At 27.1% G+C, this 24,266-nt stretch overlaps 1 protein-coding gene and 1 long non-coding RNA gene across 9 annotated transcripts in view; one reads left to right on the forward strand and one right to left on the reverse strand.

Moving 5' to 3' along the window:
- Positions 1–4,648, forward strand: part of LOC145977020 (uncharacterized) — a 59,701-nt gene extending 55,053 nt beyond the window's left edge. The window contains exon 3 of the long non-coding RNA XR_014440380.1: positions 3,659–4,648. This is a non-coding gene — a long non-coding RNA (uncharacterized LOC145977020). The remainder of the gene's footprint in view (positions 1–3,658) is intronic.
- A 1,768-nt stretch (positions 4,649–6,416) lies between these two features.
- Positions 6,417–23,066, reverse strand: Pbl (epithelial cell transforming 2 pebble). 8 transcript variants are annotated; one of them, XM_083108154.1, is made up of 16 exons: positions 22,874–23,066; positions 20,707–20,917; positions 20,446–20,584; positions 20,148–20,357; positions 19,690–19,836; positions 18,357–19,571; positions 17,668–17,802; positions 17,368–17,572; positions 17,016–17,152; positions 16,527–16,926; positions 15,995–16,435; positions 15,720–15,874; positions 15,410–15,495; positions 13,502–13,540; positions 11,516–11,690; positions 6,417–10,440 (listed from the first exon to the last, which is right to left on the reverse strand). In XM_083108154.1, the coding sequence occupies exons 1-16, from the start codon at positions 22,929–22,931 to the stop codon at positions 10,327–10,329; spliced, it is 3,867 nt and encodes a 1,288-aa protein (XP_082964280.1). In that variant the 5' UTR covers positions 22,932–23,066; the 3' UTR covers positions 6,417–10,326. The 8 variants fall into 8 exon arrangements, with proteins under 8 accessions (XP_082964280.1, XP_082964279.1, XP_082964281.1 ...); XM_083108153.1 differs by having other exon boundaries at positions 13,448–13,540; XM_083108156.1 differs by having other exon boundaries at positions 10,334–10,440; positions 11,497–11,690; positions 13,448–13,540.
- Positions 23,067–24,266: the final 1,200 nt, after the last annotated feature.

Here is a 24,266-nt window from a genome sequence, read left to right on the forward strand (position 1 = left end):
GTCTTTCAAATTAACGCCGGTGTATTACCGATTTTCTGCGAGAGAATTAAAAATAAATTAAAACCTTAATTAAAGCCCCGCTGTTAACGCCACTCGTCGCCTACGTGTAACATCGATGGTACATGTACATTTTGCAGTTTAGGACATTATGTAATCGATATTTAACGAGAGAAAATTGCGAGCATAAAAAATAGAGAATAATTGTATTTTACAAATATTATTAAATAATTATAGGCACGGTACACATACACACACACGTTATATCGAGAAAATTGCGGTTGAAGATTATCGGAGACGTTGGAAAATTTAATCTTGAAAAAATAGTAAAAAGGTGGAAGCTGGTGGGTTTCGTTCACAACGCGCGATCCGATGCAGGCGTCTGGAATTAATAGTGCACCACCGATTCTTGTTGATGCTTAAGCAGAAGCGAACCGGATGGAAATGTGTGGTCCAGGTTTAGCCAACAATTCCGTACCGATAAATGCCTCAGCAAACTTCATTAAAGTCAGGTCACCGTCTTTATACCTCAACCATGGTCCGTTACGCTGGAAGGGAATATTATTATTTGTTGTCGAACGTTAGTTGGCGAAAATAAGGGACATTCTTGATATCGTTAAGTTTCGTTACTGCATCATTCGCTGGTGTCATTGTTTCGCGACAGTTCTTGAATCTTTTTTTTTTAATCCACGATTTCAACATTGTTCGCGACGTCATTAGTCGCTAATTAAAAGCTGTACGTAACATCAAATTGATTTGATGGAAAACATAAGCGAACTTTAATTAGCGTTTCATCGTGAAAAAATCGATAAAACGGCAGTTCCGCAGTTTTGCACGCCAACATTTTAGCGCTATTTAATATATTCATCTTTAATAAGATTCTCTTGTCGAAATAAAAGAAAAAGTAAATTAATCACCGTAATTAAAATATTAATGCACTACGTATTATGTACAAAGTATAATATTTCGCAATTATTGTCGCTCTTTTCACCTATATTCTTTGGAATTTTCTCTTGAATAAGAATTTGACGGCATTTTTTAATTTTAAATATTAAATAATTTAAATAGTTTAGCCAAATTAAAAATCATATTAAATTAAAAAATTCAATTGAGCAAAACAGAGAAAGCACAAATTTTATTATTTATTTATAATATATATTTATAATATATATATAATATATATATTTATATTTATAATATATATTATTTATTTATAATATTTATTTATAATAAATATTCTAAAGCTTACATAAAATTTATGAAAAAAACATATATTTTTTTTTTCATCGTACAATATGAATTATATGTTATATTTTTTGTAAATATCTACATCTAATTCATTAAAGAGTAATGACAATATTTCACTTTGTGAAAACAAACAGTTTCAAATAATTGGAAATCGATGCACATTTAAGTTAATATATGAAATATATAGAATTGCGGCACAACACAATATATACAGTCTGCGGTATAATATTTTGTGACAATTGCTATGTTGTTGCGTATGAATTCAATAAATCAAACCGCACTGGCGCGTCCACTCTCAAAGCGTATCGTGTGTATTAATTAAAATGTCAATTTATATGCGTAGTCGTATGTAAATAAGAGCATGTAATTGAGCAAAGCAACGAATCGGGAAAAACTCGAGCCATGTAACCATCAAGAAATGTATTATTAAAATTTCTGTAAAAAAATTCAAAAAGAAAAGCTTAATATCATTAGTTACAATTTATTCAAAAAATTTATAAGGCAATACGATTATGTAAAAAAAAGGAAAGAAAACTACGGTACGAATGAATGGGATTTTAAGTTGACGTGTCCGGATACGGAAGAAAGAAGAAGCGGATAAAAAAGGCAAACGGAAAGAAAAGGAGAAGACACGAAGTCCTAGCAGGCGGAGAATGATGGAAAATAAGTCGAAGCTGCGTGAAGTGCGGACGGAAAGGATCGGATCGAATGAATGAGCGAGAATTGAAGGCCGCAGCTTCCATTCCAGCTGTGGCCTTCAAGAACCCCAACCCCTGTGAAAATCAATGTGAGCCGCTGTGGTCTCGCTACTAACCGTTCTGATAACGTAAAACTCTTTTGTACCCTCCCCGTCCCACTGTAATTTAAAAATACGCGTGTCTCTTTATGCGAACGCAAAGTTCCACCGTGGTCCTGTACACAAGCAGAGTCAAACATTTCTGAAGATTTTCAAACGTGCGCAAATGATGCGCGCGACATATCGCAGATTCTCAGGATATCGATATGATCGATAGGATCAAAATGTTTATAAAGAGTGTGCATATACACCAGAAATAAATTAATAAAACTTAAAATTAATAGATAAAGAATAATATAAAATATAAATATTTAAGTCACAGTAATAATAAAACAAGATTAATACAATTCTTGTAGATAGTGTTTTCTAGGAGTATTTTTCTCTCTCAAGACTTTTTTTAAAGATAAATTACAGTTCAGTTAATACAATACAATTCAATTTTTTTTCCAGTTATTACAATAATAATATTTTAATATATATTTTTTCAATTTGATAAATTTATATGAATTATACATAATTTAGCAAATTTTCTTTCGCTTTTTTACACATTAATTTTCTTTTATATGATCTAAATTTTCTTCAACGATTCAAGTACAGTAGTTCGCAAAGACAGCACAATGTCTAAAGGATGATATATCGCGAAGTCTTGAATAGACTAGCTTACTGCGCGTTTTAGATTGATGCAAATGTGTTCTTAATTAGTACTTAAGGTACTGATATAAGCATATATTATGTCGACATTGCGACAGTTCAGAATATACGCTATATGTAAATATAACATAATTATGCGTGACATCGAGATTAAAATGTCAGAGAGTATCTTTTCGTCTAAGAATATAATCCCGCTTCAAAATTTCCGCAAAATGTGTATATAACAATCCCGTATTAGCAGGAATAATGATAGTGCAAATTGATCAAATCGTATATTCATTATCTATCTAACGATTATGCACAATTACCGCACTTTGCGACCCATGTAGATGCAATTGCGATCTGTCGTATTTTGCTAATACGATCGCATAATTGATGGATTGAATGTACTTAATTATTGTCGGTCTCCGCCATCAGCATAATGTACCTTCGCTAGCAATTAGTTAATTATGACAACGCGCTATAAATCGACAGTTCCACATGCACCTGTCTCGAGATTATTGAAAATATGCAAATCCGGAGATAACTGACTGTCAATTCAAATATTATACGAATTTATCGTTTGAACGCGTTAGACGTTCATTAATTCGCACATTTCCCTTTTCACACCGAAAAGCTTAGCTTTCTTGATCAACCTGGTCAATAAATTTCAAATTTGTTTCGCCATAATTCTAATTATTACGCGACCTCGCACAAAGTTATAATTTAAAGTCTCTTTTTGAGCCGTTAATTAACGATAACTCTTTTTTAAACTTAAAACTTAATGAAAAATTAGCAAAAATTACGTTAGTGTAATTTTCTCACGTTTACATAATGTGTTACACGCAATGAAATACGGTATATCTACAGCTCCTCCTTCTTCCCTTTCTTTCATGAAGCATCTATAAGAGCATATAAAAAATCTGAATATTACGCTTCTCATAACTTTGTCATAATATTATTCTAATATAAGTGGTTGTTTTACAGGTAGGTGAACGCGGCTGGAAAAAAAACGCACGCATTGATATATTCCAAGTTGACGCAGTGGAATGCATGATCAGCGTGCATGATAAGCACGAGCTGTTTATACGCTCGTAAATTCGCATTGTTCCATATTTGTCTACGCACACGCGAACGGCGGTTCGTAATAAAACGCATTCTGCCTTCCCAGAGCGCTGAAAAAAAAATGTTAACAATAAGTCGTACATTTCGCTACGTAAACGCATTTTTGTTATGTGTCGAAAGGAGAGGAAAAAGAAGAGCGAGATGATATGCGGTGATCGTTGTGCTTGCTCCCGCGGCCGAGATATTTTTTAATTAGGCGCTCGGTTATTCCTGAGAATTTTGCGAATTTACCTTACATCACGAAGACGTTTAATTAAGAGGTAGCAAACCGTCGAGAAATGTTGGTAGGTATGCGCCGGCTAAAAATAGTTCCAGAAAAATTAGCTATGATATGTACCACTGTTTAACAAGAGCAAACTGTCCGAAAGCCGAGATATATATATGCAATTTCGTACCTAGATTTAATGTGCGTTAATGAGGAATTGCATTTTTGATATCGTTGAATAAATAAATGCGATAAATTGATAAGGAAATAATTGCATACTTTGTGGAAGTAATTTCATAGATTCCTGAAATTTTCTGTAAAGTTTGAAATCAAGTTTCTCTATAGAATTATGAGAGTTTATTATTTAATAATTATTTAGCGAGATCTCTCGCGCAAACTCCATAGAAAAACTCAATTTAAAACTTCATATTTTAGAAATCTATTAAGTTCCTTTCGACATAGCATACGGCAATTTTCATAGCGCAGTTCAGGAGGAGAATACGAGATACGATAGAAGTTGGATTTATTTAGACCTATAAGAGCAGAAGTAATTATGTAACTATTTATATAATTATGATTTATATATTTATATAATTATGTATTGATTTATATATTTATAAATACATTATTAAATATTGATTTATTTATATAATTTTTTTTTCTTATAACAGTTAAATTTTTTTTCGAAAATCTAGTTTTCTTAGAAATTCTTAAGAATTTCTATCATTCTATCAAAAGTAAAATCTTTTTTTATTTTATATATAATTTTTATATAAATTATATAATATAAAATAATATAAAATAATTTTTTATATAATTTTGTGATATAAATTTTTTTAATGCTTATATCTATCAAAAGTTAAGATTATCAGAGAAATGGATACTTTATGAAAAGCGAAAGAGAATGATATTGATTCTATGATGCCGAGTTATAATATGTATTGGGAAATAGAGACGTATACATCATTGCTATAGTTTGCTGTTTTCTAGTTTATTTTTGCGAAAAAGATATTGTACTACTGATTTTGATTGCTTTTGTTAAATCAAATATGTTATTCGAATTCAACTTTTCGATAGTAGCCAAATTTATTTCCACACTTGTTTCAACATAACTAGAGCTACATAGACCGGTTTTATATTGCATTTTAGCTATAACATTGTGCTTTCATAAGTTTCAATTATTTAAGATATAGGTAATTGATAGCAACGAATTAATTAATTGATAAGGAATTAATTGCTGACAGTAAAACTTTAAAACTTATATAACAAATATACATGAGGTGAATATATATATATCTCTCTCTTCTAAATATATGTAAAACATTTTTTAAAGCATTTGCTTTCTTATACGCTTTCCTTCTCTTCCCTATTAATAATTTTACGTATTTTTATTTTCGATAAAAAATATCGAGGAAGAATTTAATTTCATGAATTTTTAAGATATAAAAGACATTATCCTATTATAAATAAATTATATAAATCTTAAAAATTTCATTTAATTAATATTTCAGTGTATGGCATATTGACGATTCATGAATATTACTTACATGATACTGTAATTCAAATAGCTAGTTAATAAAAGTACAATAGAAACATTAATAATGCAATGCTAATAAATAATTATTATATAGTGCGATAATATTGCGCGTTAATATTTATGCAACATGAGCAATTTTAAACATTTTTCGTTATAGAATGCAGAGAAGGAAATCTGTTAATTAATTTGTAATTACAAGAAAAAAATTATTTTTCCAATGATCTTATATATAAGAGCACACTTAAAAATCTCATGCATAGTCAATTTCGTAATTTTTAAAAGTAGAATACATGTCTTTCTTGGCACAGAGTAGAGTCTATTCGGCGTCTATTTCCGGCATGTAAGTCGTGCATGCGTTTCTGGCAAACGTTCGCGTTTAAAAATGTAAGAAAAGGAGATGCGAACAAAGAACAGTTTTTTTTTGTCGAAATATTTTTTTGTGTGAAAATATCCTATATTGCGACAAGCAAATTAATATACTTTAAATATTCATATACAATCTTTATTGTAAAAACTGGTGAATTTTATCTTTTTAAATGATATTAAGATAATATTGTTCTTAAGTGGTTAAAATTGTTTTAAATCTACATTCTAATTGATTTTCCTAATTTATTGCATAAAGATGGACCATTATCAATTATAGAAAAACGACCACTATTGATCATAGAAAAAAATTGCGCATCTCACGATGGAAATATATTTTTGCAGTTAATAAAATTAACGTTTTTTGAAATTAAACTTCTAATACAACGACAGAGAAAGATATTAATTACTACTACTCAGATATTAATTACTACTACCTATGTATCTAAAAGAATTCGGAAAATTAAGCTAGATAAATGAAGGAACAAGGATTCACTACGAATAAACAACATATCTTAGGTTTGCATAATAAAGGATAAATTTTTACATTGAATTATAATACCATATAAATAACTGCGCGAGAACTATACGACGATAATACGATAATCTTACATGTATAGTAAAAAAATGTGTTTTCTACATTAGTACAATACATTAATATTTCTGAGGTACTTAATCATATTATTTACAATGCATTTAATTCAAGGACACTTGTTTCGTTTATCACTATACGATTCATTCTCTCTTTTCTCTCTCATACTTCACACTTTCGTCAAATATTTTTTCAAAAAAAAAAAGTAAAATTTGGGAATTAATTACAATCATACGTGAAGCGCGATAATCAATATGTTCTGATGCGATTGGCCTGCCAATTAATATTTTTTTTAAGTAAGAAATAAATCTACGCACAAGAAAACAAGTGTCCAAATAAACACTCAAAATTTTCTGATTCACGAAGTTGACTCGAGATTAACGTCCGAATTTTTATAGGATAATTCGAGTCGACGAAACAGTAATATAAATCATATTCTCATTTTGAAAAATTACAGTAATTGTGTAAATACTTAAAGCAAAATTTAATGCCAAATTATTACACGGAAATGAATATGTAAAAATTCTCTTTCTTTCTCGTTCTCTATTATTTCTCACGATTCATATTACTATTTCGTTTTTATATATAATAGCTTATAATAATAATAATATTATAAATAGATAATTTCGAATATGTGTGAATGGCATTTGCAAAAGCACTTTTTGTTGTTTACGATACAAAAGAAGATAAAGTACCATTGTCACTGGTTTGAAATAAAATGTAGCAGTCAGTGCAGTCAAATCTTAATAATATTTAACACAAATCGTATATTATGAGGCTATAAAGTATCTCATCAAAGTTCTTGATAAATCAAGAGAAAAATAAGTAACCAATTTATCTCTTTTAAATCATGCATATATATGCAAAGTACATTTTATTATGTAATACAAATTTTTTATTCGTACTTTATCATAATCAAGGCACTAATCATATTTATCATGAGAGGAGAACATAGTCGGTTGTCGAAAATTGTATTGATGTTTGTATAAACTCTTATAAGAGCAACATCACCGAAATCCTTTCATGTTTTTTTCTGCATTCTTTTATACTCTTCTTTAATCAATCAATATATATTAGTTCAGAAACATTAAGATATTATATTGTACGATTTTTTATTATACTTATGATAAGGCTTATAAAATATTAACTGTCAGCTATAAAATATTACATTTCCTTAGAGATTTATTGAATTAATTTAGAAAAGCTGTGTCATCATTTTAAGGAAATAAAGGAGACATAAAAGACAAAATATATTGATTGAATAAAAACAAGAGATTGCAGAAAAATAGAAATCACATTTTATGCCTGTAAGATATTCCGCTAACAATAAGTGCACTTATAATAGTCAATTATTCTATAGCTAAACTAAATATTTATATCTTTTTTCAATTTTGTGCTAACGGCTCAAAAATAAACTTTAGTTGGTCTTCGAATAACGGACTATCAAAAAAATGCTAAAGTATGAAAGGAACATAAGAATATACAACCAAAGCAAAATAAAGACATTCAAGAATATTACAACATAATAGCGAATATGTGTATATGAATTCGTAAAACAATAGATCTTATGCATACATTATTTGTATGAAAGTTTACGAACAAAATTATATGATAGCAAAAGGTTGTAATATTAACGCTAGCTTTGCAATGGTAATAATTTTTGTTGCACAAAATCGATTTATAACGAAAAAATACGAAAAAAAAACATTTCAGAAATGAAATATTCGTTTACAATACTGTGAAAGCTGTGAGGATTACAGTAATGTACGTTTGTAATCTTTGAATTTATCATATATTCAATTTGTATTAAAAAGGAACTTATCAATCGTGATAATTTTGGCTATGATATATCTATTACATATCATAATTATCCTTCATATATAAGTAACAATTTTATTTGCAATATTTTCTAATTATTTGAATGACTGAATCGATAATTAATAACATTTTTAAAGTTAGCATGTACAATTAGATAAATGTCACAAGCAGAGCATCAAAATGAATTAAAGCTGTGAAGAAAGCATATTATCGGCAGCACAAAGTCTAATATGTGTATAAATTATATAAGAATTTATGCAAAATTTTGATGAATAAAAGAATAGAAAAAGTTTATATCCAAATGGTTGACTTATAATGAAAGTAAATGATTATTTAGAGTATACAGCGAACTGAAGCACATGTAGATTGTTTATTTAAAAAATGTTATTAATTTTATAATTAATTTATATTATCTTTTTCATATCATGTTATTATATCATATTATTATGTAATTAACTATTCGAAAAAAAAACCATTTATTTCGTTTAAATCCTTAATTTCAATATTTTTAACATTGGCAATTGTTTGTTTCTTTAATATGAAGTATGAATCGTGCAGACTCGTATAAAGGTATAAAACTATACAAATATTTAAGAGATAATATGAATTTCATATGAAATCTATTCTCATTTTTAAGTGTTATCAAATTATCGAATTTTAAGTTTTCACTGTTCTCTTAGAGAACGATAAGATTTTATATAAATCATTTTTGTAAATTCCAAAAATTTAAATCGTATAAGTCATATTGAATACAATATTATCCTGAGCAAGCCTACTAAATTCATAACAGTAGGCGATATACATTTTTATTATTAGGTATACCTGACTATATTGGCACATTAGAATGGAGAATATTGGATTACTTAGAGTAATGTTTTTTTTTTCATTTCGAACTTTTGAATATCTTATAAGTACATCTTGTACATTTTTTAAATTTAATTTTCTTTGAAAAATCTAGATAAGATTTAGAAGTTTCTAGATATAAGATTTAGAAATTAAAAAAAAGCCTACATTATCGAATATTCGCGTTGATAAACAATAGATGTAAAATGAAACCGCGCATTAAATTTTTATAGTTCAATGATCAGATCTCCTTTGTATAACTCCCGCTGAACAAATTCTAATAAATAGAAAAACGGAAATTAAAAAATGAGTGAAATATTGAAATTGCACAAGATTTTCTAATGCCTGAAATACATAAAAGAGAAACAAGTATTATTATTTTTATTAGTTAGATACGAAATGTTTCATTTTATGCTGTGATTAAATGTTAGCATATTTGTCTAATCCATTATTAAACGAAATACTTTCAAATTTTTTGCATCAAAACTGCGTGAGTACAACGAGATATGTTCATTAACGAGATGATTATTTAATGCTATTTTTTATGAACTATTGATATTTTTATTATGAAATTGTTGCACATATCTGCAGTCTATTGATAAGTTTGACTCTGTTTGTCATTAGAATAATAAAATTTGTTGGGAAATTCGTAAATAAATATCCCCGAATCAGTGTAATTTGACGATATATCTCTTAGAATAATTAAACTGGCTCGGTAAAAAGCGAACTATATTTATATAAAAGGTGATAGTCCGTTATCTTATCGGCAAGTAAGTGCAGAAGAAAAGGAGCATATACAATAATTACAAAATAATACATAAAATAAATAAAGATATTAATTATAGTAATATAACAATAATAACTAGGCATTATTGGCACTAATAACAGTAATATCATTTTCATATGATGTATTCGGGGATAAAGCATTATTCAGGAAATCGTACTAAACTTTGCTGTAAAAATTAAATAATTATAATTATTTTGAACAGAACACTGTATGTATATAAATATTACGGTTTTCAGGCTCTTTTTGTTAGTTGTATAGTATCAATACGACGATCTATATTGGTTTAACATACCACAGTGGTTTGTTAAAAATGCACGTCTCTTTATTTAGAATACTAGAAATGTATTTTGTAGCAAAAGAAAGTACGATTTCTTATGCATACTAATTACAACCTTCGCAGTGAAGCCATACTGAGAGCTTTTCGAGTCGGTTGATCCGACATTGGTGCTACTAGAACATCATCTTTATTTGGAGAACTTGAACCACCATTATCCAACTCCTGAAAAGATATAAAACTTAAAGTTTAATTTCTTCATTTATTCAGTCTTCCATTTCTTTTAAACTGAAATAGAAATATTGTTGTAGATGAAAAAAAAAAGAAAAAATAAAAACCGGTCCCATATTAGAATATAATTGCAATATATTTATTAATGACGTATGTTTTTTCGTTTTTATTTTTTTAATAAAAATATAAATATAATTTTAATGAGTTTTTTCCTTTATATTTTATTAATCTCTTGCGAAATTAAATAAATATTTTACTCTTGATAATAATTTTTTAATCATAAATAAAAAGAAAAATAAATATTTGGAAATTAATAAACAAAATAATTTTCAATTATTTACTAAGAAATAAATATATAAAACTGATTTTGTTCTTTCTCCAATATATTCATTTTACAATGTACTTACATGATTCCTATTATAGTTCATCCATTGATTTTGAGTTAGAGCATGAAAGTTTATTAAAATTATTAATATAGTTTTTCTTTTACATGAAAATAATGTAATAATAAAAATAAATATATTGCATATAGGTATTGGAAATGAAAAAAAAGTAGCATAAGATAGTCATATAAGTAGTACAAAATAAAAAATTTCAATATAGCTTACAAATGATATATAAAATATCATCCTAATAGAATAAATGAAAAATGAAATTAATATGTAGAAAATTGTAATATTTGATATATAAATCAATATGTAATAATTGCATGACAGTATAAAAATATTATGCAAATAACATAAAAATTTAAAGTATCTAAATGAAAATATAATTTTATAAAGAAAGTTAATTTTTCCAAATTTTAACAAAAGTTTAAGCGGAGTTAATTTACTAGTAAGAAGTAAATATACATATAGAAGAAAAGACATTGTAGAATAGATTATATACATATAAACTAAATTTAACTTTTTTCACAGCTTGCTTAATATGTAAAATACGTTAGTATAAAAAAATAATTGGTGAAAAAAATTAGAACTTTCCATTATAAAAGAAAGATAAGCAAGCAGAAAAAGAAAAAAAAGAAATAAGCACAAGGAAAAAAATACATGCCAAAAAATTATCAACTAACGCTGATATTGTTGCAGCTACCTAGCCGCATCTGAGCTATTTGTTGGCTTGTCGGAGGAAGACTCTGTGTTGATCCAAATGGCGACATAATTGTGGACATCGCTCTATTTAATTTGCTTGGTGTTTTATTGAAACTAAACGCTCGGCCGACTCGCGCTCTTGTACGAGATGCAAACCTGAAGGAAAATACGCTTTGAAAAGTTTTTAATGTATCTATATTACATCTAAAAGTGTGTTTGTAACATTAAAAAATTTTCTTTCCTCCTTTCGAATTAGTAATTTTATATGTGCGTGTGTGTATAAAAAATTATTATTTTTTAATTAAAATAACATATGTAGTCATAATTATTTTTTAGGAGGGAAAAAAATTTTATAAATGGACAGAGAAGAACCTATGCAACCTGTGCAAATTTACAAAAAACGTATTATAATATCCAGAAAACCAGCTCGAGCAGTTAGAATATCACCTACTGTGATATAGAGAATATGAAATATACATGCAAAATTTTATAACAATATAATGAAACACATCTAATCATCCATGCGGTAATTAGAGATAACGAAAACTGCACCATGGCTGCACATTAAAAGAAATAACATATTTATTAATAAAGAAAATTATATATATATATATATATATATATATAAAAGTATGTTTTAAAAATTTGTGAGCGTGTTCCTGGATAAAAAGGAAGAACAAATGTTCATATGAACATATGGTCGCAAATGCTTTGTTGTCGAGATAATGGACATAAATCAGCAGTATCAAATAATGCTTTATTTGAACGAAAAAAAACAAACAACAATAACAAAATTGTAAACGTTCAAATAAAGCATTATTTGATACTGCTGATTTATTGTCCATTATCTCAACAACAAAGCATTTGCGACCATATGTTCATATGAACATTTGTTCATATGAACATTTGTTCTTCCTTTTTATCCAGGAACACGCTCACAAATTTTTAAAACATACTTTTGACTCACCCTGTATATATACACACATATATTCTTTCCCCCCTCTACTTTATAATAAAATAAAACCTTCTTGTACGTGGTATGTTATAAGCAAAAAATAAAATTAATCAATCAACTTACAAATTAAATCATTATTTATGTCCATTATGAGAAATTAGAATAATATAAATTGAGGAATTGCATATGTATAATAAATTATGTATATAATATGAATATTATTATACATATTTTTTCCCAACTTAGTTCTTATTTAGTTACTAAAGAAAGAAATATAATAGAAGGCTTTTAATAAATAAAAAGTTTACAATATTATATTACGCTTGAATTGATTAAAACTAGCTAAAATTATTACTAAATAATTATATCTATTCACAGCACAAAACAATTTTAAGAGCAAAGGTTTTCAAAGGCGTAACTAGAAATCTTTACAAAATAATAAAAAACCGATCCTTTTCATTTGCAAAATCAAAAATAAAAATATGTACATTTTGAAACTTTTATATATTCAAACTTTACTTTTTAAATTCTCTTTTAATTTGTTAATATTTTCATTTGCAAAATCAAAAATAAGAATACGTACATTTTGTAACTTTTATATATTCAAACTTTACTTCTTAAATTCTCTTTAAATTTGTTAATATTACGAGCTTTTAAAAGCGCTTAATCCCTCATGCAGTCGTATTGAATTATGACATCAAAAGTAAGATATTGTACATTTTTTCTTGTATTATATATTGAAATAAATTAATTTTTTTTGTATCACTCGCGTTCGATAATATAAATTAGTAAAAAAGATATGGATCTTCTGATGTCACATGTCATTTATTAATATAGCTGCAGGGAACTAAGAGCTTTAAATATCGTTTCTTCGTCTTTAATAGTTATGCCATTGAATAGAGGGTAAAAGGATAAAAAGCAAGTAAAAAAATATAATCAGCCTGGTGCGAAAACTGACGGTAGTGGGACATGTAACGTGGTTTCACACATGCTATTGAGTAGGAACACATACGGGTCCATATACTCCAGGTAAAAATTATGAAATAGGCTCCTGCAACCAAACGGGGGTTGTCCCATTATTTTTTTATATCATGCAATATAGTAGAGAATATGTACAGTAATCTTTCGACCTCGGTAGAAATATATACGCCATTATCATTTATATAATATTAAAATTGTCCAAATATAAAATAAATATAATATAAATATTACATCATATTAACAAATTATATAACATAATTTTTTCTTGTTAAGTTTTGTAATATATATTCAAAATTTAACAAGAAAAAGTTATACAATTTATTAATATGATATAATTTATATTAATAACTTTAAATTTCCCAATCAATAAATTGCACTTATAATGTTAGCTCAAATTTCTTAATTATAATAAAAATTTGTAATTACAAATTAAATCTATTTCAACCAAAAAAACTGTAATGAATGATGAAAAGAATTGCGAATGATTTACTACACTACTTGTTGCTTACTTGATTTCAAGCTGTTCAGGTGTTGAGTTTTTATTTACTATATTAAATAAAAATAAATGCAATAACTTGTCATAATCATCTTTTCATTCAAAATATTCCTTAAACAAAAGATTTAAAAATTTATATTTGAACAAACTAATATTTTATAGATATTTATAGATACAAAATCTATAAATATGATATTTATAGATATAAATATGATATTTATAGATTTATTTATAGATTATAGATACAAAACTCTTTTCTACTTATGTAATCTAATAAATCATCTAATTACAAATTGAGAGATAAAAAGAGAGATATCAGTCCTCACACCTTTCATGATGTCTAACAAACATTTTTTCATAAAAGACAAAGTTTTATATATATAATACAAAATAAATATTTGCTAATTCGATATTTACAGGTGTAAATTTTAGCACACACGAGCGAATTTTTTTCTCACGCGATTGTTTCACCACATTGATTTTATGTTTTAAGTAAATGTCCTCTTGTTTAATTATTTTCTTTTATTCCATGTTTTTTAAATAAATATCTTTCCAGATAACTTTTGCAGACAACTTCTGACACTTTTCTTCAAACTAAACATAATTCCAAAAGTAAATACTATTAAATCGTAATGCAGATTATATTAATAAATTACATTATATTATATAATAAATTATATAACTTTTTCTTGTTGAATTTTGAATATTTAATAAATTATTATTACATAATTTACTAATATAATGTAAAATATATTATTTATTATATAAATTTGTCATATTTATTTTATTACTTATTTAAAATCAATAATTGAATATTGTATTTGAAATAAAATATATTTTGGATTAGAATTAAATAGAATTAAGATATTCAAATAAATATTTTTTTTAAATTTAAACGAAAACATATAAACATCAAAACATATAAATTGAATGAACCATTACAGTATGTACAAAAAATAGTACACGATATATTTCACATATATTCTTTTCATAATGATCATTTTTTATACATGTAAAAATAATAAAAAAACAATGCATAAAAAAAACATTTTAATTTTATATTTTAAGTGTCTTTATTTACACACGTTTGTTCATTCTGATTAATTTTGAATAGTAAATTTCTTCTAAGAATCTGAATCGCACCTACGATTCACCGCTCGTGTGCACCACTCGTGTACATACAATTACGTATGTCTGATATGCTTGCGCGACTATTGTGCCGTCGAGAAAACAGATTATATTATTTTTTTTTTAAAGTTACTTATAAACTTTTTGTATACATATCAAGCTTTGTTGATTCAATATCTTTATCATTACAGCAAAATAACCGCGCGCTGCAAAATCACTTATGTTTATTAGATATAGATATAGAATAGAAGGAACATTACTTGTAAATAATATTAAAATACATTATATAGTATATTAAAATATAGATATACTTACTTAATTGTTTTTTTTAATGTTCCTGATGCTACATCACCAGTACCGACTTCGAGTTGATGCGAATCATATCTAATAAGTAATGTATCCTAAAAAATAAGAAAACCCTTTGAGTAAAGCAAAAAATAGATTAAACAAACGAAGATTATATATATATATATATATATATATATATATATATATGTATATAATATAATAATATATATTATTATATTATATATTATATAAGATTATATTATATATAATATTATATATTATATAATTCTTAGATTTATATCACTTATATTAAATATGTTACAAATGATATACGTACAGCATCAGCTACACGGACAGCAAGAGCCATTTGTCTACATAAAATCTGTAAATAATTTGTTTTGTTTATTTCTTCGTCAGTAATTATAAACGAAAAGAATTTTTCCTTTAATTCCTGAGTGCCACGTACTACGAGTGCAAATAGTTTGTGATATCCTAAAAAAAATCATAAATAGGTATATAATCTCTTATATGTGTCTCTTATATGTATATATATATATATATATATATATATATATATATATATATATATATATATAAAATATTTATTTTTACCTTCAGTTTCTCGTATGTCTACAACTTTTCGTATAGTGCTGAGTGATAACATTTTGATATGCTTATACAGTTTTCCTTGATTTAATTTACTCGATTGCAATCCATTTATAGTGTTAGGACTTTTTAATGAATTAAAAGCCTTTGATCTTTTCTTACATATTTCAAGAGTATCAGTAAATAGAAACAGTACTAAATGATCGCCCCGTCCACTAAGACCTTCTGTAACTTCCATTACATCACACTTATTGATAAATGATCTATGTGAAGAAACTAAATGCGGCGGACAATTATCAATTTCATTGAAAATATCAAACATTGCTAACTGGCGTTCTGTTTTCCTTTTATCTTCGTTTATATATGTCATAACTTTCTTAATACAATTAATGGAAGCTTCCAGAGCACTATAGTCTGGATTACTTTTGTCGGTATGTTTAAGAATATCTGTAAAAAATAATAACATTTTGATGATATCTAAGGAATTTTGTTTAAATTATAAAAAAATTAAAAAATCATTATTTGAAAATAATTTTACCGCTTAATAATAAATTAATACTGGGTAATCTTTGTATTGGTTTAATTAACAGCTCTTTTAAGCTTTGTCTACCACATTCTGGTATTGTCTGACAATTTTTCAAAAAAGCATGAAATCGTGGTTTGTTTTGATCGCATTCTTCCAACATCTGTTTTGTGTTTTCAAAGAAGTTGACATATGGAGGATATGCTTTAACCAAATCTAGTTCATATTTCAAAAATATTTTGCCAATACTAATATCTTCTGTCCAATTAGTGGCACTGCAACGTAGGGCTTCCAATAACTGTTTATGAACGTCATAAATGGGTGGGAAATTACCAAATATAATTTTTACTTCTGTGCTATTTAATAATTCTTTTCCACTTTTCCCTACAAGATTTTCCAATGGTAATTTGAATAGCTGTAAAATATATAAATACAAATTGTTAAAAACAGCTAAAGTATGAATTAATTTGTTTTTCTATGATTTAATGCATAACAAGTATTTACCATCATAATTGTATTGAGAATACCAACATAATTGGCTTCAGTCTCTACTAATTCAAGAAATACTTGATGACGCTTTGATAAATTTTCTCTAACATTTTGTAAATTTTCTGTATCGACAGTTTCTACCTCTGGAATACCTAATAATTAATAACGAATAGTAATCGATATAATTCTCTTTTACATAGTTTACTTTATGAGAGTTTAAAGAGTTTATATCAAGTATATTTTCTCTAAATAGCATTTTTAACAATCTGATATTAAATTTTTTTCATTTTATATTAAAAGATATTATTTAATTAAGAGAAGCTTATACACATATTAAAGTATAAAGTATTATCATCCAAATATATACCATCCAACAACTGTTTATCTGGACTCGCTGTACAGTCGAGAAAACTTCCACTAACACTAGCTGGTGAGTCTGCTCCATTTTGTAATATATTAGCTAATGGGCCACCCAACCAACACTGATGCTTTGATAATGTTATATTTGATGCCACTATCTGTTGACTGTTTCTCCTATTAGATGCAGTAGGCGATAAAGCTGCTTCTAGATACTAAACAACAATAATAAGATTATTAGAACAAAAATTATTATTGTTATTACTATTACTATTATTATTATTATTATTATATTATCATCAGCACTTACATGTTCAAATAAATATTCTTTCTCATCTGCTGCTGCCTCATTCTGTACAGATACCCAAAACCATCCAGTTTTGACTATGAAAGCTGACACTGAAGCCAGATTTGGTAGTACATTTACATTGGCTTCATCTACTACCTATAATAAAAAACAAGTTTAATATTTTATTTTATATTTTACTTTTTACATTATTCTTATAACCCTCATTACAGAAATGGACAATGGACAATGGACAAAGTTAAACACATAACACTGACTTAATTTATAATGTATAATAGCAAATTTTTAAGAGAGGTTGAACATCACAGTTTATCATCCTCAAATACCTTAAATATTCTGTTATATTTGCAAATATTAATATCTCATATACACAAATAATTTCTAAGTAACAAATCAAAATATCCCACAAACCACATGAATGAAAATAAAAATTATATAACCAAAACTAAACATTTTTTCCTAACTTTGATGAGAATTTGAATTTATATTAATCAGTATTTTTACCCAGGTTAATGAATACATGTTAAATCCTGAAATTTTTTCTTATAATATTCTATGTAACTATAGTATTATATAACATATAATACATTGTTATATGTTATTAAAATAAAATAAAAAATAAATTAGAGGACTATTACACCTTACTTCAACAAACAAAATACAAAAAAAAAAGAAAAATTTTAATTGAATACCACGAATGCTTTATCCTTCTGAGTCTTGAAATCTGTGCATTTTGTTTTTATGTCATGTGATGTAGATTGTACACCGCAACTTTTTCCATTAAAATTATAAGTGTTTCTTGAGTTATGTTTAGTGTTTGAAATCTTTGTAGATATTGGAAGAGATTTGGACAAGGATGTATATTTTTTTTTAAAGAGGTTTTTTTCAGGAGGAGAATAATGAGAATTAGCCAAAGTGTCTTGTTCATTATCAAAAAATGTTGGACAGAAATTGAAATGACTTATTTTCGAAAAAATTGATGTGTGTGATTTAGACAAATGCTTTCTCTCATCTAATGCATTATATAAAAATGTATCGCTATATTGTTCCTGGCCATATTTTAATATATTTGGGTATGAGTTTGTTTTCACAAATTTATATTTTTCATGTGTTGTCATTTTATGAACAAATGTGCAAGAATTAGTTTTTCTCCATTTTATATATCGTTTGGGAGTTATTTTAGCTTTTGAAGTATTATTTCGTATGTAATGAATATTCTTATGATATTTTAAAGATAGTGCATTATTATTTGTTGGTGATGTACAAACTATGTGTTCATTATTCTTTTCATAAGATGTAGACATTTTTAAATCATTTGAATTTGCTGCAAGATTTGACACGTTTTCACACAGAGAATGTTCGTCATTAAGTAAAGAATCTTCAGAAATATTGAATTTAATGTTTTTGTTGCTTATCATTGTTGATGTTGCTGGAATGGAACATTTATTCGACATAGAAAATGTAGATAAATTAGATGATTTCGTTATGTCTACATCAGAATCATTTAACTCAAAGAGATGAAATATATTGCCAGATTTAATATTTTGTTCAGAACAATGATCACTCATACTAATAGCAGAATCTTGACTGATGTTACTAGAAACAATATCGTTCCATATATTGTATTTTACATCATGCGTATGTACAATAGATGAAATATTCTTTGATGAGGAATAACCACTATCCTGAGTTTTTATAGAATTTGTATCATCAATGTTGATTGATATGTTACTGTTATCGCAATTACTAGTTTTCATTATATTAGAAATCGTATTTAAATTAGGATTATAAAGAGAAGAGGAAATTGATTTAAGATACATTAAGGAAAGTGGATTATGATTGGATGAATTTTTAAGATATAACTTTGCATTAGATTTCTTGTAGTAAGAGCCAGGTACATCTATCACCTAGAGTATGTTTATAGTGAATTGCATAGTGAATAAATATTAATTAAGTAATAATATAATCAAGTACTTATATTTATATGTAAAAGAATTTGGAATACTATTAAAATTATTAACTTACGACATGAGTACAATTTGGATCATTAATTTCAGTAGATTCACCACCTTGTTGCTCCAAAATTTCACACATATGTTTTTTTTCTTCTTCGTGAAAACCAAAGAAACATACTTTTGCTCCATAAAATGGTTTCAATTTATAAGTTGCTATCTGTCAAAATCATATGCGTTTTTAAAAAAATTTTACGACAAAAATATAATTTTAATTTTATTTCATACATTAAATCATATATTATTATAGTAGACTTCTGTTTAAGTATGAAATAATAATTATAAATATTACTCTACATAAGTTAATATTATAAAAAAATATATTTTTTATTCAATGATTTTTTAATATATGTTTTTTTATATAGTAATTAATAATTTAATATAATGATTTTTTAAACAGTATTGAACTGATATATAAAGTTATATTGTGAAATTATTTTTTTAATTATTTTTTCTAGAAAGCATACTTACTAATTCCTCACTGTCTGCATAACTAGAGACATCGTCTTTGGCATCCCATAATGCTGTTAACCATTCTGCTGACATAATAGGTACCTCAAATATATCAGCGTATCTATACTTCTCTCCGCTGCATTGGTTTGCAATAAGATGCGTCACTTTAGTACCCATCTCTTTTCGAATGCTACCGCCCATCAGAAGAACCATATTAGCTAACTTGCGCTGTTAAAAAATATTATATTATAAGAAGATACACATATATCAATCAAGAGTAGTAATATCATGAAAATTGTATAAATGGTTCACTGACCAGTTCATCCTCCTTAGCTCGAAAGCCGCTAAACACCACTACTTTACCTATCATAGCTTGTGTGAACAATGGTCTCTTAATACTAGGCAAAGATTCTTTTTTCTCTGCCAGTTGCAACAAAGCTGTAGATCCCAGTATTCTAAAAAAGAAAGAAAAAACAAATAACTTCAGAAATTTCTCTTTCTAGATTAAAATTATAAATATGATACATGTCTCATATAAATATCCTACCATAAAAATACAATATTATTATTTACTAACCTATGAGGAGATTTGCATAAAGTATAATATTCAGGTCCTTCGAATTGTTTGAGTACGAAGTAAGTATGGTAGGTGGTATCTTCAATATATTCTGTGCCAGTTTCAGATTTAAGTACAGGGACTTTAAACTGCTGAGCAGCAGCATTAAGTGCAGGATCATTGCAAGCTGCACCAACTAAACATATTCTCTTCTTACGTGGTATTATATAGTCTGGTAAACAAAAATTTCCTTATTAATCTCTTTTTTATCATTATGTTATAATTAATGCAATTATTGTAGTATCAATATTTAATTATATCATAGAGTATATTTTTGATAGGACAAAAGATTTATTCTTATCATATATTCTATAATTTCATTTTTTTAAATATAAAGAGTATATAAAAAAATATAAAAGTTTCAAAATGGTTTATCAGTCATATATTATGTAAACAAAATTTTCAAATGATGATAATAAATTTTCAAGACATAAATCAGTTTTTGTCAGATTTTGATTATAAAATTCTAGTAACCTATATTTAGGCTTCAATTAAAACTTTTTTTGTTTTTATTGAGAGAGATAAATTATTTTAAGTAATCTATCAAAAAGCCTTCTTTTATTTTATCTTATCTTTTATCTTATTGATCCAATATTTATTTTAAGCTAAAGTAATATATGTACAATAAATATTGCAAAATTTTTTAAAACTGGATACAGAAAGTTAGTTATTATTAGATTTCTTTGTTGTCATAAATATACATATTGGATAATCATAAAATATGAAAAATTATTTGATAAAACAGCAAACATATGCTAATGATTGAGGTCGATACAAACTTGAACAATAAATTGCTCTAATATAAAAAAAAATGTATTTGAAATTATAAACAACTAAATATTTTTGTGTGACAAGAAAATTTCAAGATTTTGGTCCCAAATGCCTGATCCCAAAAACAATTTTCGACATTACCTAAATTGGTTTCGATTATTATTTTCAATTATTTTATCGCCCCCGCAAAACAAAAAACTTAGTTAACATATATGTATATCAAAATGTGTGTGTGTATGTATACATACACATATATAAATATAGCCACATTATTTGCAAAAAATAAAAAAGAAAAAAATAATAAATATATTCGAATAAAACGCACTGAATGTGTGATTCCTTCACAAATATATAATTAATATTGTGTATATATATATATATACACACACACACACAATATTACACAATTATTTTATTATAATTATTATGTATTTAATTGTATATGTATATATCTCATTTTCTATGTGTGTGATATTATAATAGTATAATAATAATAATAATTATATAACAATTATGAGATGATTAAAATTTTTCTTTCTAATAGGAAGATTTGTCAGTAGATTATTTTTCCATTTAAATATTGCTACGTAAAATTTAAACGTTGATACACAAAGTAGGCTCTATCTCTCATCAACTCTATCATAGACAACGGGAAGTCGTATGTATGTATATGTATACATCTGATACACGCGATTCACGTGCTCGGCGTAAGATAATTAACTTGCGAAAAGCACGAGAGAGAGAGAGAGAGAAAGAGACACAAAAGGGGAAAGAGAAAAGGAAAGCGAATATAGTCATAAACGAACATTGCAAGCGATTACGAATGAATTACTGCGAAAACATTGTCATTTTCAGGGAGTTTTCCACGAATATTGCCGCAAAGAAACCGTTTGTTTTTGATGCCGTTTTGAAGATATCAAGACCAAGTTTACGAGAAGAATTGAGACGGACACATTTCTCTTTTTTTTTCTTTTTGGCTTTTTGGCGTTTCTGACGCGTGGTCCAAAAAAAAAATAGATCGAAGGATGTCGTCGCGTTAAATAGGTAGCGTAGCGAGTGGAGTTTGGGTAAGATCGCGAAAATCGAGAGGAACCTTGAACCTCGAGAAATAAGATGGTGTTCGTGCAGAGAAGAATTAGAAAAGAGAAATTATCGAGGATTTAATTCCCTCGGCAAATACGTATCTACTTTTACCGTAAATATGCAACGGTCCTCAGGATAAATTCAAAACAACATAAGGGCATCGCAGGTCTTATCGTCGCGTAGCGACCGTAGGAGATCGCGTAGCGAGACAGGACGATTTTCCGTCCGAGGAACGATATCGAGAATGATCTCATGTTGACAGTTTCGCACTTACTTTTCGTTGTCTCCGCACTATTTATATCGCCGATACTGTGAATGCTTGGCTCTTCCATTTTGGCACGTACGTTACAACATTGGTCCGTCCCCCTTTCACCCCCTTTCCACTCTTCCCGAGCGTGTTCCGTCTTCGACGCGTAACGACGCTCCCGTCTGTCCCGTCGTCGCGGAGGCACAGTATATACAGTAGCGCGACACTTTTGATTTGAGGTTGGCCAAAATGGAGTGCGCATGCGCGAGATAAATAAGTTGCTCAGTAACGCCATCTCAATTTTCTTCTCACCTTCTCTCTCTTTCCTCTTCTCTCTCTTTTCTTTTTCAGTATCCTTGAATAATCGACTGTGGTTGGTCAATTTGTTTAATTGTAAACTGGACTTAAGCCATATGGCGTCAGCGAGGACTTCGACCCTCTCTATTGGTAGAAAAACAAGGAGCAGACAGAACAAGCTCTGATTGGTTTCTGCTTTTCTGCCAAGGTGTGAATGCACCCTTAGGTTTTCATTTGACGCTTGTCGCTTATTTTTAGTAGTGTCAATAAACATCACATGATTAGAAAATGAATTGGTATCTTTATTTTTAGTGAAATAATTAATAATTAATAATTTGTTTTTCATTTTTTTTTATCGATCTCTTGTTCATCCCACTACTGTGGCTTTGAAACTTTTCGATATGGTAAGTTGCGAGCAATTCCCACGGAATATATAGAGTAGGCCGGGAAGTATATATGAGAAAGGAACTTATTGATTGAAAATTTAAAAACATTGAAATATTTACTTTTAATTTGTGAAACCAAATATATTTACTTTTAAATTGTGAAAACAAATTTCTGATTAAAGATGTTGATAAACATTTGTAGAAATAGATTCAATATATGTAAATTTCATGTTAACATTTCCCAATTAAAATTCATTAGTCTCCAACAAATTTTATTACACAACTAGGAAATAGATATGAATAAAAAAGAAGCATAAATAAGCCAAGAAGGGAAATTTACACATACAAAGATACGCTATAATGCATATATCAAGATGAAGGAGCAAAGTATTCAGATAATATCTAGAAATCTTGAATAAAAATATCTAGAGAAAGTATAATTATATATGAATGATAAAATATATAATATATATTAAACTTTCCTTGTGTGAAAATTTAAAATAAAAAAAAATATATATATTTTTTTAATGAATATAAACAGTAAGAAAAGGTGCTAACACAAACAACTTCAAGCACATATGTTATAACTTCAAACATTCCAACTTTATTATATTTACTTTCTTGCACCTATACATTATATGAATAAAATTATATGTGTGATTTAATATACACACAAAACATACTACAAATATATTATAAATATATTTTTAAAACTACAAAATTAATTTTGTATATGA

This window comes from Camponotus vicinus, unplaced genomic scaffold (assembly GCF_025532165.1).
Source record: "Camponotus vicinus isolate PSW18456_S1 unplaced genomic scaffold, iyCamVici1.0 SCAF_9, whole genome shotgun sequence".
Taxonomy (NCBI): domain Eukaryota; kingdom Metazoa; phylum Arthropoda; class Insecta; order Hymenoptera; family Formicidae; genus Camponotus; species Camponotus vicinus.